Here is a 12,808-nt window from a genome sequence, read left to right on the forward strand (position 1 = left end):
TTTTTACAAACGCGTAAGAAAAAAATTGGCAACAGGTGATACCAGACAAAAATCTAAATAGTATCAATTGAAATTTAATTGGCATCAATAAAAAAATAGCATGTCCGGCCGGTCGTCACTGAGACTAGATACCAAGTAGACAGAAAAAAACATCAGCTCTCAACCGAAAATATTGGATCAGCTCTTTTTTAAGCGCATACAGGGAGCCATTGAAATTTCTCATTATCCAGAAATTTTCGTAAGAATACAATAGTACTTTGACAAATTTTGAGATACTGAGAGATAGTGAAAATTATTCAGTTAAATTTAGGGAGAAAACGGTGCCAAATTCGTCAATGCCACGAGCTGTTCATTAAAGCCATCATATATGGTTAAATGATATCATCTGGCTAGTGAAAACTAAAATAAAATGGGGCAGTTTGACGCGAAAATAAAAAATTAGAAAACACAAAATATGTCAAATATTCAAAAATATATATTACCAATTATTCAAATCAAAAAAGACTTTTGAAAAATCAAAACACCGCTAATAAAAAACTAGTTTAAAGTTTTTAAAAAAATCTCTGGATTTACGAAGTGAGCTTTTTCATTTGAGACTATGTAGCAAATTGTCAGAAATATAAGAAAATCTCCGAAGTTAAAAACCTAAACCTTCAACTGAAGTTAATCAGAAAAAACATTCGACTTGATGCGCCAATTTTACCCAAAATTAGAGCAGACTAATTTTTAAGACAACAAATTAATATCGTGTACAGACATAACTCAAATTTCTACAAACATTGTTACAAAAACACATTGCTGAAGCCTTTAAAAAGATCAGCTTTCAATTGAACAGTTTATGATGGTTTAGTTTGGGTATTTTTGAAAATCAATAAGCCCTTTATTCCAAGTGACCCTGCAAAAAAGGACAAAAAATGACCAGAAGCAAAGACCGGGATCAATATCTTGTAAAAAAAATGCAGCAAGCACATAGCGTCATAGCCATAAAAACATCAGCAACATAACATAACATAAAAACAATGATAACATTTTTTTTTTCATCCGCCAGACGTCGATGGGAATTGTCATTAGTAAAACTAGGAAACAAGTTGTTAAAAAACAGAAAGGGTCAGAGTTAAAAACTTCAGTCAATTTTTTTAATATCATTAGCAATCAAATGAAACCATGAAACACCATTTTTATGTCACAAAATGAAGGCACTGAGACCTGCCAATATCCAGAATGAGTGACAGCAATGACAAAAAAGCCATTATCAAAAAATCATTTAAATGTTGCAAGAAAACGGTCGTGCAGCCGTTAAAATCTTACACTAAAAACTTTATGTACATATGCGTTCTCTTTTAAAAGTTATGTGACTCGCTATTAAAGTGATAATCGGAAAAACAAAAACCAACTGCCAAGATAGGCAAACACCCAAATATCGAAAAGTTCTTTTAAAATTCATGGTTTCGAAGAAATGGGGTCAATTACTTAAAATAATCTCTCAATAGATTTTTTTTCTCTCACTGGAAGGGAGATTCAGTTTCTGTTTACTGAGAACAATAAAAAACTGACAAAATTTTGAATTGAGTGACAAAAGTAAACTGAGATTTCCTTTAAACAGACATATTCAAATACATAACAGCCGTTAGATGTCAACTGAAAGCATGTTCTAGGTTCAAGTATACATTTTAGGGAAGCCCTCTGGATCGTTTTTGTTGATACTTAATCTTGAGACTGGAAAAAGGACAATAAGTGCGGGCAGACACAAAAATTCAATTTGTAAAACAGTAAAACATTTTGTTGAAGTTATATAAACCACAAAAATCTCTCCAAAAACAAAGAGCATGATCATTGGCCTGATTTTGACAAAAAGATGTGACTGGGTAAGAGTTGAAATTTGATTGAACAGTTCTCTGATCATTAATGGAAATAGAAAAAAATCAATTATATTGCTCTATTTGTAATTAAAAAAGACATTGCCTCAATAGAATTAATATATTTTTGGTTGTCAAAATCCTCGAACAGACCAAAACAAGCCTTGACAATTTGACACGTTTACTAATAACAGCTAATCTTTCAACCAAACTAGATAATTTGGCAACAAAATGTCAACATATCAAAATAAAAAGTTCATTTTGCATAATGTTTGTTTTTATTCCAGAACACTGCTAAAAAACAGAAGTAGAACTAGCATTCTTTTGTGTTTATTTGGTGCCATTTTAAATAAAAAAAGACAAAATTTTGAAAAAATCATCAGTTTTCAGTTTGTTTGATATTGTCGGATAAAAAAGTCAGCAACCATCCTTTGCGTCTTTTGGCGGAGTCAATAGCACTATTGTTAACAAATTAAAAATTTCGCAAAGTTAACAAAAAATTGGGCAAGAATTTTGTGAAATGTGAACAAAAACAACGGATATCGTTCTAATTTTCACAAAATCGTCGAACCTTGATAATTATCTAAAAAAACGAAATCCAAAAGAGTTTAGTTCTGTATTTAACACTGTACGGACTTTCTAGTGATGCCAAAAACAACTCTGTACGATGAATATATCGGTCGGTCAAAATTGACTAAACAAAAAAAAACCTATTTGAATATATATTTGCTCTCCCAACTAAAGTGGGTCTGAACAAATAGTGCCAATAACATAACTTCAATTAAACCTAATTATGACATGTATTGGTTAATAAGGTTTCAAGATTGACAATTGTCGGTTTTTGGAGTTAAGATTCGATTTTAGTAATTCGATTTCAGACAAAGCTCTGTCAGAAAAACTTTGAGAGAGAGAGAGAGGGAGATCTGATAGCATTTTTTTAAAACGAGGTTTTAAGGGCAGTCAGAAAGGAAACCATTAAATATTTAACTAAGATGGTTTATAGCGTTGTGAGTTTTGAGAGGTCTTCGTACACTTAACAGCGTGACAATTATCAATTGAAAATATAAAATGTTAATCTATATAGTTAACTAAAAGTGAAAACTTTTCAATCACGGTCAAAATAACATTTGAAATTTCGTTTCAATGAAGAAAATCGAGTGTGACAAAAATTAAACTAAAATTTTTGCAAAAGCTTTCAGTATCAATCCATTTTTAAATTTCCGCTGTTTTCCACGTGCGTTCAAGCTGCTCTCTTGATTTCAACAAGCAAGACGAAAATAGAAACAAATTTTACACCGAATCTTGAGCACCCTAGATTGATCCCCCACCAACTTTTTTTGGCTGTTATCATATCAGAAGCAATGTGTGCGTGAGCAAATCAATTATGTAGTGGTTCTTCAGCAGCTTGTGTGGACCTCAAACCGATGAGATCTAACCAAAGCGACCCCCGCCCTTGTTTTTTTATCTGGTGGGATAAAAAAACTTGATAGGCAATTGCGCATTCAATGTAAACGGTTATGAAAACTAGAGAAAGCAAGAAGGTTTCGTTAGCTGAGACTAACAATACTAGAGAGCTTAGTCAGGGGGCAAAACAATGCAATTTATCTTCGGGACTGACTCAGCAAATGAATAATTTAATAATTGATGACAACGCTTCCCGCTTTCAAGTGCCCCCCCCCAAAACAACACTTTTCTAACCCGACAAAAAGGATAAACTGTACCAGATATCTGTTATTGAACATCATCTTGAAAAAACTAAAATTAGATATGACCAGTGGGGACCGAACTTCGATGAGATGGTGTGCTCCAAATCAATATGGGCCTACTCGCAATTTACGCCTTTACTGTCTAAAGTGAAAAAAATACCACGCGATTTAGCGAAGCGAATAGACGAGATTGTGCAATCCGCGAGTTCACCAAATCTAGCTACAACAGATATAAATCTAAATGAACTCCCAGATCTGGAAACCATCAGCAGTAAGCACATCCCTACCCTAAGGTTCATTCCTGTAAAATTTCGGGTGAGATGGTCAAAATTACTAACATCCGTTATCGATGCTTGCATTTCACACGCTCAATGGATAGAAAATTGGAAAAAACTCTTTGCAATTAACAAATGTGTTCTACGCGCGTCTAATCGTGGTGGCAAGAAACACAAATAGCAGCAAGAGAAACAGTTGTTGGGCAGACTTGAGCGATGGAAATCAGGTGATTATGCTGCACTGTGGTACGAGGCGGCCTCAATGAAGCAGTCAAATAAAACTAGCAATGAGTCAATAGACGCCTTAGCAAGCCGCGCGAAATCTCTTTGTCTGCAGGGGCAGTTTGGGAGGGCAGCGAAAGTTCTGTCTTCTGACGGCGTCGCACCTGACAATGCTGCAACGTTGAATGAACTTAAAAAGCTCCACCCTAAGGAAAAGCAACCTGACCACCAATTTGATCAAGATGCTAACACGAACGCATATCAATTTGACGAGGCATCAGTATTCTTCCAAATCGAGTCTTTCTCCAAATTTACTGCAGCTGGGCCGTCGAAAATGTATCCCGAGCATCTGCTGCATGCAGTAAACTGCGGTGCCCCTGATCAATCAAAGCGAGCAATCACTAGTTTAACAAAATTTGTCATTTTAGCTTGCAGGGGTCAGCTTCCCGAATTCGTTGCTCCTATACTATGTAGTGCAACAATAACTGCATTGAAAAAATTGAAAGGTGGGGTCCGTCCTATCGCTGTTGGGGAAGTCATTCGACGTCTTATTGCTAAATGCATAGCTCGTGAAGCGAATTCAGATGCTGCTGAGCTTCTTAACACAAAACAATTGCGGGTAGCAGTCAAGGGTGGTGCTGAGGGCATAGTACATGCAAAAAGAGTTTCCTTTGAAAAACTGCAAAGGTCAAAAGATTCCGGAATATTGCAGATTGATTTCAAAAATGCTTTCAATTCGGTAAAAAGAAGCAAGGTTTTGGAAGCAGTCGCAAAATTCTTACCTAGTGTTGCCCCTTTTGCGACTTTTTGCTACTCACAACACAGTCAATTGCATTTTAACAACACATACTTAAGTAGCCAATCGGGAGTTCAGCAAGGGGATCCTTTGGGGCTGCTTTTGTTTTCACTAGCTCTGTGGCCAATCATTAAAGAAATTGAAACAAAATTGCCAAATCTAGTACAGCATAATTGGTATTTGGATGATGGCATCCTTGCTGGTACCCACCAACAACTTTGCACAGCATTGAATTTGTTGACAAATTTGGGTGAAGGATGCGGCTTAGAGCTCAGAATAAAAAAATGTGAGCTTTGGTCACCCGTTGATCTGAACGCTATAGATAATAGAGTAAAAAAGAAATAGCAAAGAAGGACTTGAGATCTTGGGCGCTGCCATCGGCAATCCCAGTTTTGTTGCTGCATCTTTGAGAAAAAGAGTCAACAAAATAGAAAAACTGCTCGACAACTTGGCGTATCTAGACGACCCACATTGTGCGCTTGGAATTCTTCGAAGCTGTCTTGGTGCCCCAAAGATGGTATATTCCCTGCGATGTAACACTCCATCTGACGAATCCTCTGTTATTCTGCAGGATTTTGACAAGCTTCAGAGAACAACATTTGAGAATATGTTAGGCACCCTTATAAGTGACAACGCTTGGAAGCAGGCTTGTCTACCAATAAGCAAAACTGGCGTTGGAAATAGACAAGCAATTGACCAATTGAAAGCGGCGTTTGTTGGGTCAGTATTGCAGGCAGACGCTTTAGTGGAACAAATAACCGGTGAGAAAATTACAGACAATCAAATTTTCAAAGAAACAGTGGAAGAACTGAAGAATCTAGAAATTAGCCAATATACGCAACACAAGATTCAGGAGGCACGTGACGATGCTGCTTTTTCTGACCTTCTTGGTAATCAGACTTCAAATCGGGAGAAAGCTCGTTTGCTTTCACTAACGTTGCCTCAATCTGGTGCCTGGCTTTCCGCACCTCCAATCCCTAGTCTGGGCCTTCACCTTCAGCCAAATGAATTCAGAGCCGCATTGAAGTATTGGATTGGCGTTCCGTTATACATTGAGGAACGAAAGTGCCCTTACTGTCCAAACGGCAGACTGGACAAGCTGGGTGATCACGCTTTAAGCTGTCATGGTCGGGGGGATATGATATCGCGGCACGATAGAGTGAGGGATAGAATATTTGCTGCTTGCTCGACCGCAAACTTATCACCCGTCTGCGAACAGAAAAATTTGATTCCAGATAATAACTCAAGGCCAGGAGACATATACTTGCCCAGCTGGTCAGCGGGACAACCATCTGCGTTAGACGTAACCATAACTTCCCCACTGCAGCCCAGTCTAATTTCAGATGCGGCGAGGAGGTGTGGTTTTGCTCTGACAAATGCTGAAGATAGGAAATATGAACAATATGCCCAAAAATGTGCCGAAATACGTATCCAGTTTGTACCACTTGCGTTTGAATCTTTCGGGGGCTTCTCAGATTTGGTCCGAAAAACTTTGAAACGTATAGCCTTGCTTGCCGATAACCGAAACTTCTAACCAGCTGGTTTATCAGTTGCCTACAATCGATTATCTCAAGGAGTCTCGGTGACTTTAATGAGAGGTTCAGCCACAATGCTGATCGCCAGAGATCCCCTGTTATGAGACTCATTCCTGCGACAACACCTTCAGCCCCACAATAGTTAATTTACAGTATTGACTCACCCAATTTTAGTTGCCCAGTTATTGCTGTGCGCGAACTTGTTTGTCACCCAATGAGTGGGGACAATGCTCATTTCTTCTGTTCAACCCGATTGTGTGGGTTGATTTTGAAGAAATTTTGAGGACCCGATTGTGAGGGTTTCTGGGAACAAATAAAAGGCAAATACTCAATTGCGTGGGCGCCATGGTGATTTGTGGGCACAAGGTTGATCGCAAGAAAACTTTCTGAGAATTGACTGAACTTAGAAATGATTTAAACCATGATTTCCCCAACCAAGCACACCTTAAATTTATGATTATTTTGTCAAAAACAAAAAATTTCCAACATTACGTTCGCTTAACTCTCCATTTTAAAATCATTTTTTGTAATTTCGCATCGTTTTTTAACTGTTCACGGTAAATGGGTGGCAGTTATTTTTCATTACTCTTTCTATTTTTATCGCGTTATAAATGCTATCTACAGTGTGTTAATTTACAATTTCAGTATATCTACGCACGAAATAAGAACTTTCAAAAAAAATTCACATTAAAATTTGTAGAAATCCAACCCATGCAGACGTTGGTGTACCAGAATTCTTAGAATTAAGCAACTCTTCAGTCTGGATCTTAGATTTGAGAACTCTCAGCCTTCCTGTTTTGACGCTCGCTTTTTTTGGGACCAGATTTTTTGAACTCCGTTTTTTGGACCTGACTTTTTTATCTGCCATTTTCTGAAACCAAATGCATTTCTAATGGCGGTCTCTTGTTAGTTAAACATTCATATATTTATATGTGTTTAAGGCCAAAAACTGGCATTGAAGCAATACGCGCAGAAGTTGACGAAGCAGCTGGATGATTTGGTAGTGAAAGTGAGATCCCCCCTGGATAGAAACGACCGGGCAAAGTTCAACACTGTTCTCATTATTGAAGTTCACGCGAGAGATATTGTGGACACATTTGTCAGAGACAGGTATATGTCTCAATCCAATTATACATTCTCTATTAAATAATGGTGCAAACCAAAATCTAGTAATTCGAACGAGCAAAAATACTTTTAACAGTTTTTACCTAATTTCTCTCGGGCATCCACTTTTCTGGACGTTTGGATCAATTATGGCATTTTCCAAATCTCGATTAGTTTTTTTGAACGAACATTGCGCGCATTATTAACCAATTAGGTTTCACTGTGGGAAGCGTGCGGTAAACCTGATAGAATAAATAGGACAAATCTTTTTCTGGTTAAATTCCCTCAAAATAATTTTGTAGCAATTACATTAGTCTTGCTGGTTGGTTATCAGTGCGATTGTTTGTACCACCAACTTTTTGTCTGACCATTTGACTTTTGAACCTCAAAAACGAGATAAACAGGTAAAACCAGGAAGTAATTGTTTCTTTTTTGAAGACAAATTTTAGAATGTCGTTGAACGCTCTACATGTGAATAAAAAGAATCAAATAGAGTAATATAGAACACAATGCGGAGCCAAATAGACCTGTTATTGAAGAGACAAAGTTGCAGAACAACAAAAAACCAACATAAAAACAAACAAAACCAAAATAATCACTTTTTTGAATTCAATATTGAAAGCAAAATTTAAAAAATGACTGAAACTAGTTAAAACAATTATATACGAATTGAATAGATTTAAGATGGATTCAATATAGAGCCAGTGAGACCTGTTGATGCCAAGTGTAATTAACAGCACAATCAAATCTAAAAAGCTGTCAAAATTGGAAGAAAAAACTTGTAAACAGGTTGTCACAAAATAAACCTGTTTCATTTGATCGGAAATCATTAGATAAACTTATATAGATTTCACATAATCGCATATAACACTCAAATGAACTTCATTTTGTACATGCTAAAATAGTTGACGATAATATAATAGGGAGTGTTAATTCTAAAGCTAAATCTTATTCTAATGTTAATGTTAATACTAATACTAATACTAATTCCTTAAATTTATCATCTTCATGGGTTTCATCTAATGAATTTGGAGCATATGAAAGTTGACATAGCTGAATCAAAATAAGAGGAATCATTTGTTAGTGTTATAATAGAACCTTATTCGAAGATTATAAAAAGTACTGTAAAAACCCAGCTTGTGTTTTATCAAGCTAACAAAGTTGCTACTTCAGAAGAGCTTTGGTGCAACAGTTTTATGCCTGATCGCGGTTCTGGAGAGAGTAGGTTCAAGTCCTCTAAGCTCTAATTCTTTAGCAGTATATGGATTTAGCTAATACTACAGTTAGGTTATTACACTATGTGGGTATGTTAACATACTGGGTTGTTAATACTGGGGTGAATACGGACATTGTGTCTGCCTCTGCGTCTTGTTCGACAACATGTCGTCATCTCAGAGGTCTTCAGAGTGAGTTTCGCTCTCTGCGTTCTCAGTTACCAAAATCTAGTATTTCGAACGAGCAAAAATACTTTTAACAGTTTTTACCTAATTTCTCTCGGGCATCCACTTTTCTGGACGTTTGGATCAATTATGGCATTTTCCAAATCTCGATTAGTTTTTTTGAACGAACATTGCGCGCATTATTAACCAATTAGGTTTCACTGTGGGAAGCGTGCGGTAAACCTGATAGAATAAATAGGACAAATCTTTTTCTGGTTAAATTCCCTCAAAATAATTTTGTAGCAATTACATTAGTCTTGCTGGTTGGTTATCAGTGCGATTGTTTGTACCACCAACTTTTTGTCTGACCATTTGACTTTTGAACCTCAAAAACGAGATAAACAGGTAAAACCAGGAAGTAATTGTTTCTTTTTTGAAGACTAATTTTAGAATGTCGTTGAACGCTCTACATGTGAATAAAAAGACTCAAATAGAGTAATATAGAACACAATGCGGAGCCAAATAGACCTGTTATTGAAGAGACAAAGTTGCAGAACAACAAAAAACCAACATAAAAACCAACAAAACCAAAATAATCACTTTTTTGAATTCAATATTGAAAGCAAAATTTAAAAAATGACTGAAATTAGTTAAAACAATTATATACGAATTGAATAGATTTAAGATGGATTCAATATAGAGCCAGTGAGACCTGTTGATGCCAAGTGTAATTAACAGCACAATCAAATCTAAAAAGCTGTCAAAATTGGAAGAAAAAACTTGCAAACAGGTTGTCAAAAAATAAACCTGTTTCATTTGATCTGAAATCATTAGATAAACTTATATAGATTTCACATAATCGCATATAACACTCAAATGAACTTCATTTTGTACATGCTAAAATAGTTGAAAATAATATAATAGGGAGCTAAATTTTATTCTAATGTTAATGTTAATACTAATACTAAAACTAATTCCTTAAATTTATCATCTTCATGGGTTTCATCTAATGAATTTGGAGCATATGAAAGTTGACATAGCTGAATCAAAATAAGAGGAATCTTTTGTTAGTGTTATAATAGAACCTTATTCGAAGATTATAAAAAGTACTGTAAAAACCCAGCTTGTGTTTTATCAAGCTAACAAAGTTGCTACTTCAGAAGAGCTTTGGTGCAACAGTTTTATGCCTGATCGCGGTTCTGGAGATAGTAGTTTCGAGTCCTCTAAGCTCTAATTCGTCAGCAGTATATGGATTTAGCTAATACTACAGTTAGGTTACTACACTATGTGGGTATGTTAACATACTGGGTTGTTAATATTGGGGTGAATACGGACATTGTGTCTGCCTCTGCGTCTTGTTCGACATGTCGTCATCTCAGAGGTCTTCAGAGTGAGTTTCGCTCTCTGCGTTCTCAGTTACTTAGGGGAAGTCAGAATTCAAAGCCTAAGAAGATAAAAAGGAAGCCTCGCTCGCGTTCTTCGAGCTCATCGTCCTCCTCGAGTTCGGAAACCGAAGAATGGGACATGAGGACATGTCCTTCCTAAGCCGGGTGATGTAACAGCCCAACCCCATTCTTCCTGAGGCATTATTAAGTTTCAATTTGTTAATCCGTTAATCTTTAGACGCCTTTCCAAAATAATATTAGTGTAATAACCCAGCTTGTGGTATATCAAGCTAACAGAGTTGCTACCAATCGTAACAACCCAACTGTGGTATTAGCTAGCTCTATATACTGCCAAAGAATTAGAGCTTAGCGGACTCGAACCTACTATATCCAGAACCTCGATCAGGTATGCTACCGTTGCACCAAATTTCTACTGAAGTAGAAACTTTGTTAGGTTGATATACCACAAGCTGGGTTATTACCCTAATATTATTTTGGAAAGGCGTCTAAAACGGATTAACATATTGAAACTTAATAATGCCTAAGGAAGAATGGGGTAGCTGTTACAGTACAATGAAAATAGAAAGTGGCGCAGCCAACTTTAACCTACAAAATTATTATCTTCTTTCATGCGTTTTACAAAATGATTACTATTCGGATAAAATTACGACAATTAAAATGGCTGGAATAATGGGGCTGAAAACAATTAACATTTACGATAACATTATATCTGATCATGGCATCAGATGTTAACATCTCTTTGTTCCAAGTTTGCACTTCTGGCTTCTGTCTGATAGTGATTGGTTCGTTTTCATTGTAGCATAATGGACGTGAAGGAGTTCAAGTGGGAGAGCCAGCTGAGATTCTACTGGATGAGAGAGGAGGATGAGCTGTTTATCCAGCAGTGCACTGGCCAGTTTGGATATGGGTACGAATACATGGGACTCAATGGAAGACTCGTCATCACCCCACTCACAGACAGGATCTATCTCACACTCACTCAGGTCAATTACACTCACAACTATAAGTTTGTTACAGTTGCCCAATTTTATCAATTATCTATCTAATATCTATTAAATAAGCACATACGAACAGCCTCGCTGAGATGATTATATTTAACTACCCAAGTTGAGGTCCAGACCCAAATTGAGCCATGATCAGACTTTCCAGATACATTGACTTCTGATCAGACTTTTAAGACCAAGATGACTTCTGATTAGACGGTATCCAGACCATGGTCCAGACTATCGTGCGCTTATGATCAGACTCAAATTCAGACCCATGTCCAGACTATAAAACAGACTATGATCAGACTTTTCAGAGCGAAGTGATCTATGATCAGACCTTCCAGACCGAAGTGACCATCCAGACCGAATTGACCTCTGATCAGACCTAAATCAGACCATGACCCAGACTACTTTGCGCTCGAACTGCTATCCAGACCTTTTAATTTCGGTCTAGAAACACACGGGTGTGCGTTCGAGTGGGTGTGATCATAGCTCATGTTGTGTCTGGACCTCAACCTGGGTAATAAATAATCACGCTAGGTGAACTGTAATTTGAAATGTTTAACATGTAACTTTTTTTTACCTGTTATGCTTTTTAATTTACATAATTCCTTCAAAAAAATAATTGTGGTGTAAATTAACGAAAAGTATAGGAAATGACCTGGAAACCGGAACTACTATCGCAAATTGATACGATCTGTTCGAGAATTAGAAAAAAAATATAATGGATTGTACCAAATTGTTCAGAGCAAAATTGATTGAAAGTTTATTTACAACTTAATAAATTATAATAAATTTACTTATAATAGTAAACGAGTATTCAAAACGCGAAAAAGAAACAACAGAAAATAAATTTTTTCACCAAACTTTAATACTGATACAATTTAAGCACAAAGCACTTAAAATTTATCAAAAAAAAATATAAGACGAAACATTTAAAATTTAGTAGTCTTTCTTTGAACCCTTCGAAAAATTCTTTAAGAACATAAGCTGCTTTGAAGTTAATCTCTGTGGATTTTTTTTTCCAAAAGTTTCCAAATGGAAACTGTGATACTCATGATATAAGAGAAAGCTATTGAGAACAACTTTTCTGAAGAAGGAAGAGAAAACAAAACAAATTGAAATACGTAATTCTAAATTTACATATTTACGAAAGGGGAATAACAGAAAATTCTTTGAAATAATATTTCAGTTTTGTAAATTTATGGTGGCTTTTCTCCTCAAACTGACGCACACATCTCATCGATCACTAAATTGATAATTCACAAATTGGACAATTACTGTGTACTTGAGACCAGAAAAACAAAATTTTGACTTTCTGGAGAAAAAAGAAAAACATTTTTAATGCTTATTTCTGTTCATTGCTCAGATGCTTCAATTGACTTTCTCGATTAAATTCTCCATTAAGTTTCTGTTGAGTGGTGAAATCAAGTGAACAGAAAAAAATGAAGCGGCCACTTGTATAGATGGCTCTCCATAATTAATAAACAGCTCAAATCAGAAAAATTAGATGAATTCTTTGAATTAAAAAAACCATATTATA

General features: G+C 36.1%; 1 protein-coding gene across 1 annotated transcript in view; it reads left to right on the top strand.

Annotated features, from left to right (window-relative positions):
• Window positions 1-12,808, top strand: part of LOC142349087 (dynein axonemal heavy chain 10-like) — a 213,736-nt gene that overhangs the window by 112,681 nt on the left and 88,247 nt on the right. Inside the window, exons 30-31 of the mRNA XM_075400499.1 lie at window positions 7,332-7,500; window positions 11,079-11,262. Coding sequence (XP_075256614.1) covers window positions 7,332-7,500; window positions 11,079-11,262 — 353 coding nt within the window. The remainder of the gene's footprint in view (window positions 1-7,331; window positions 7,501-11,078; window positions 11,263-12,808) is intronic.

The sequence above is a fragment of the Convolutriloba macropyga genome, chromosome 11 (assembly GCF_964194025.1).
Source record: "Convolutriloba macropyga chromosome 11, txConMacr16.3, whole genome shotgun sequence".
In the NCBI taxonomy this organism is placed as follows: domain Eukaryota; kingdom Metazoa; phylum Xenacoelomorpha; order Acoela; family Convolutidae; genus Convolutriloba; species Convolutriloba macropyga.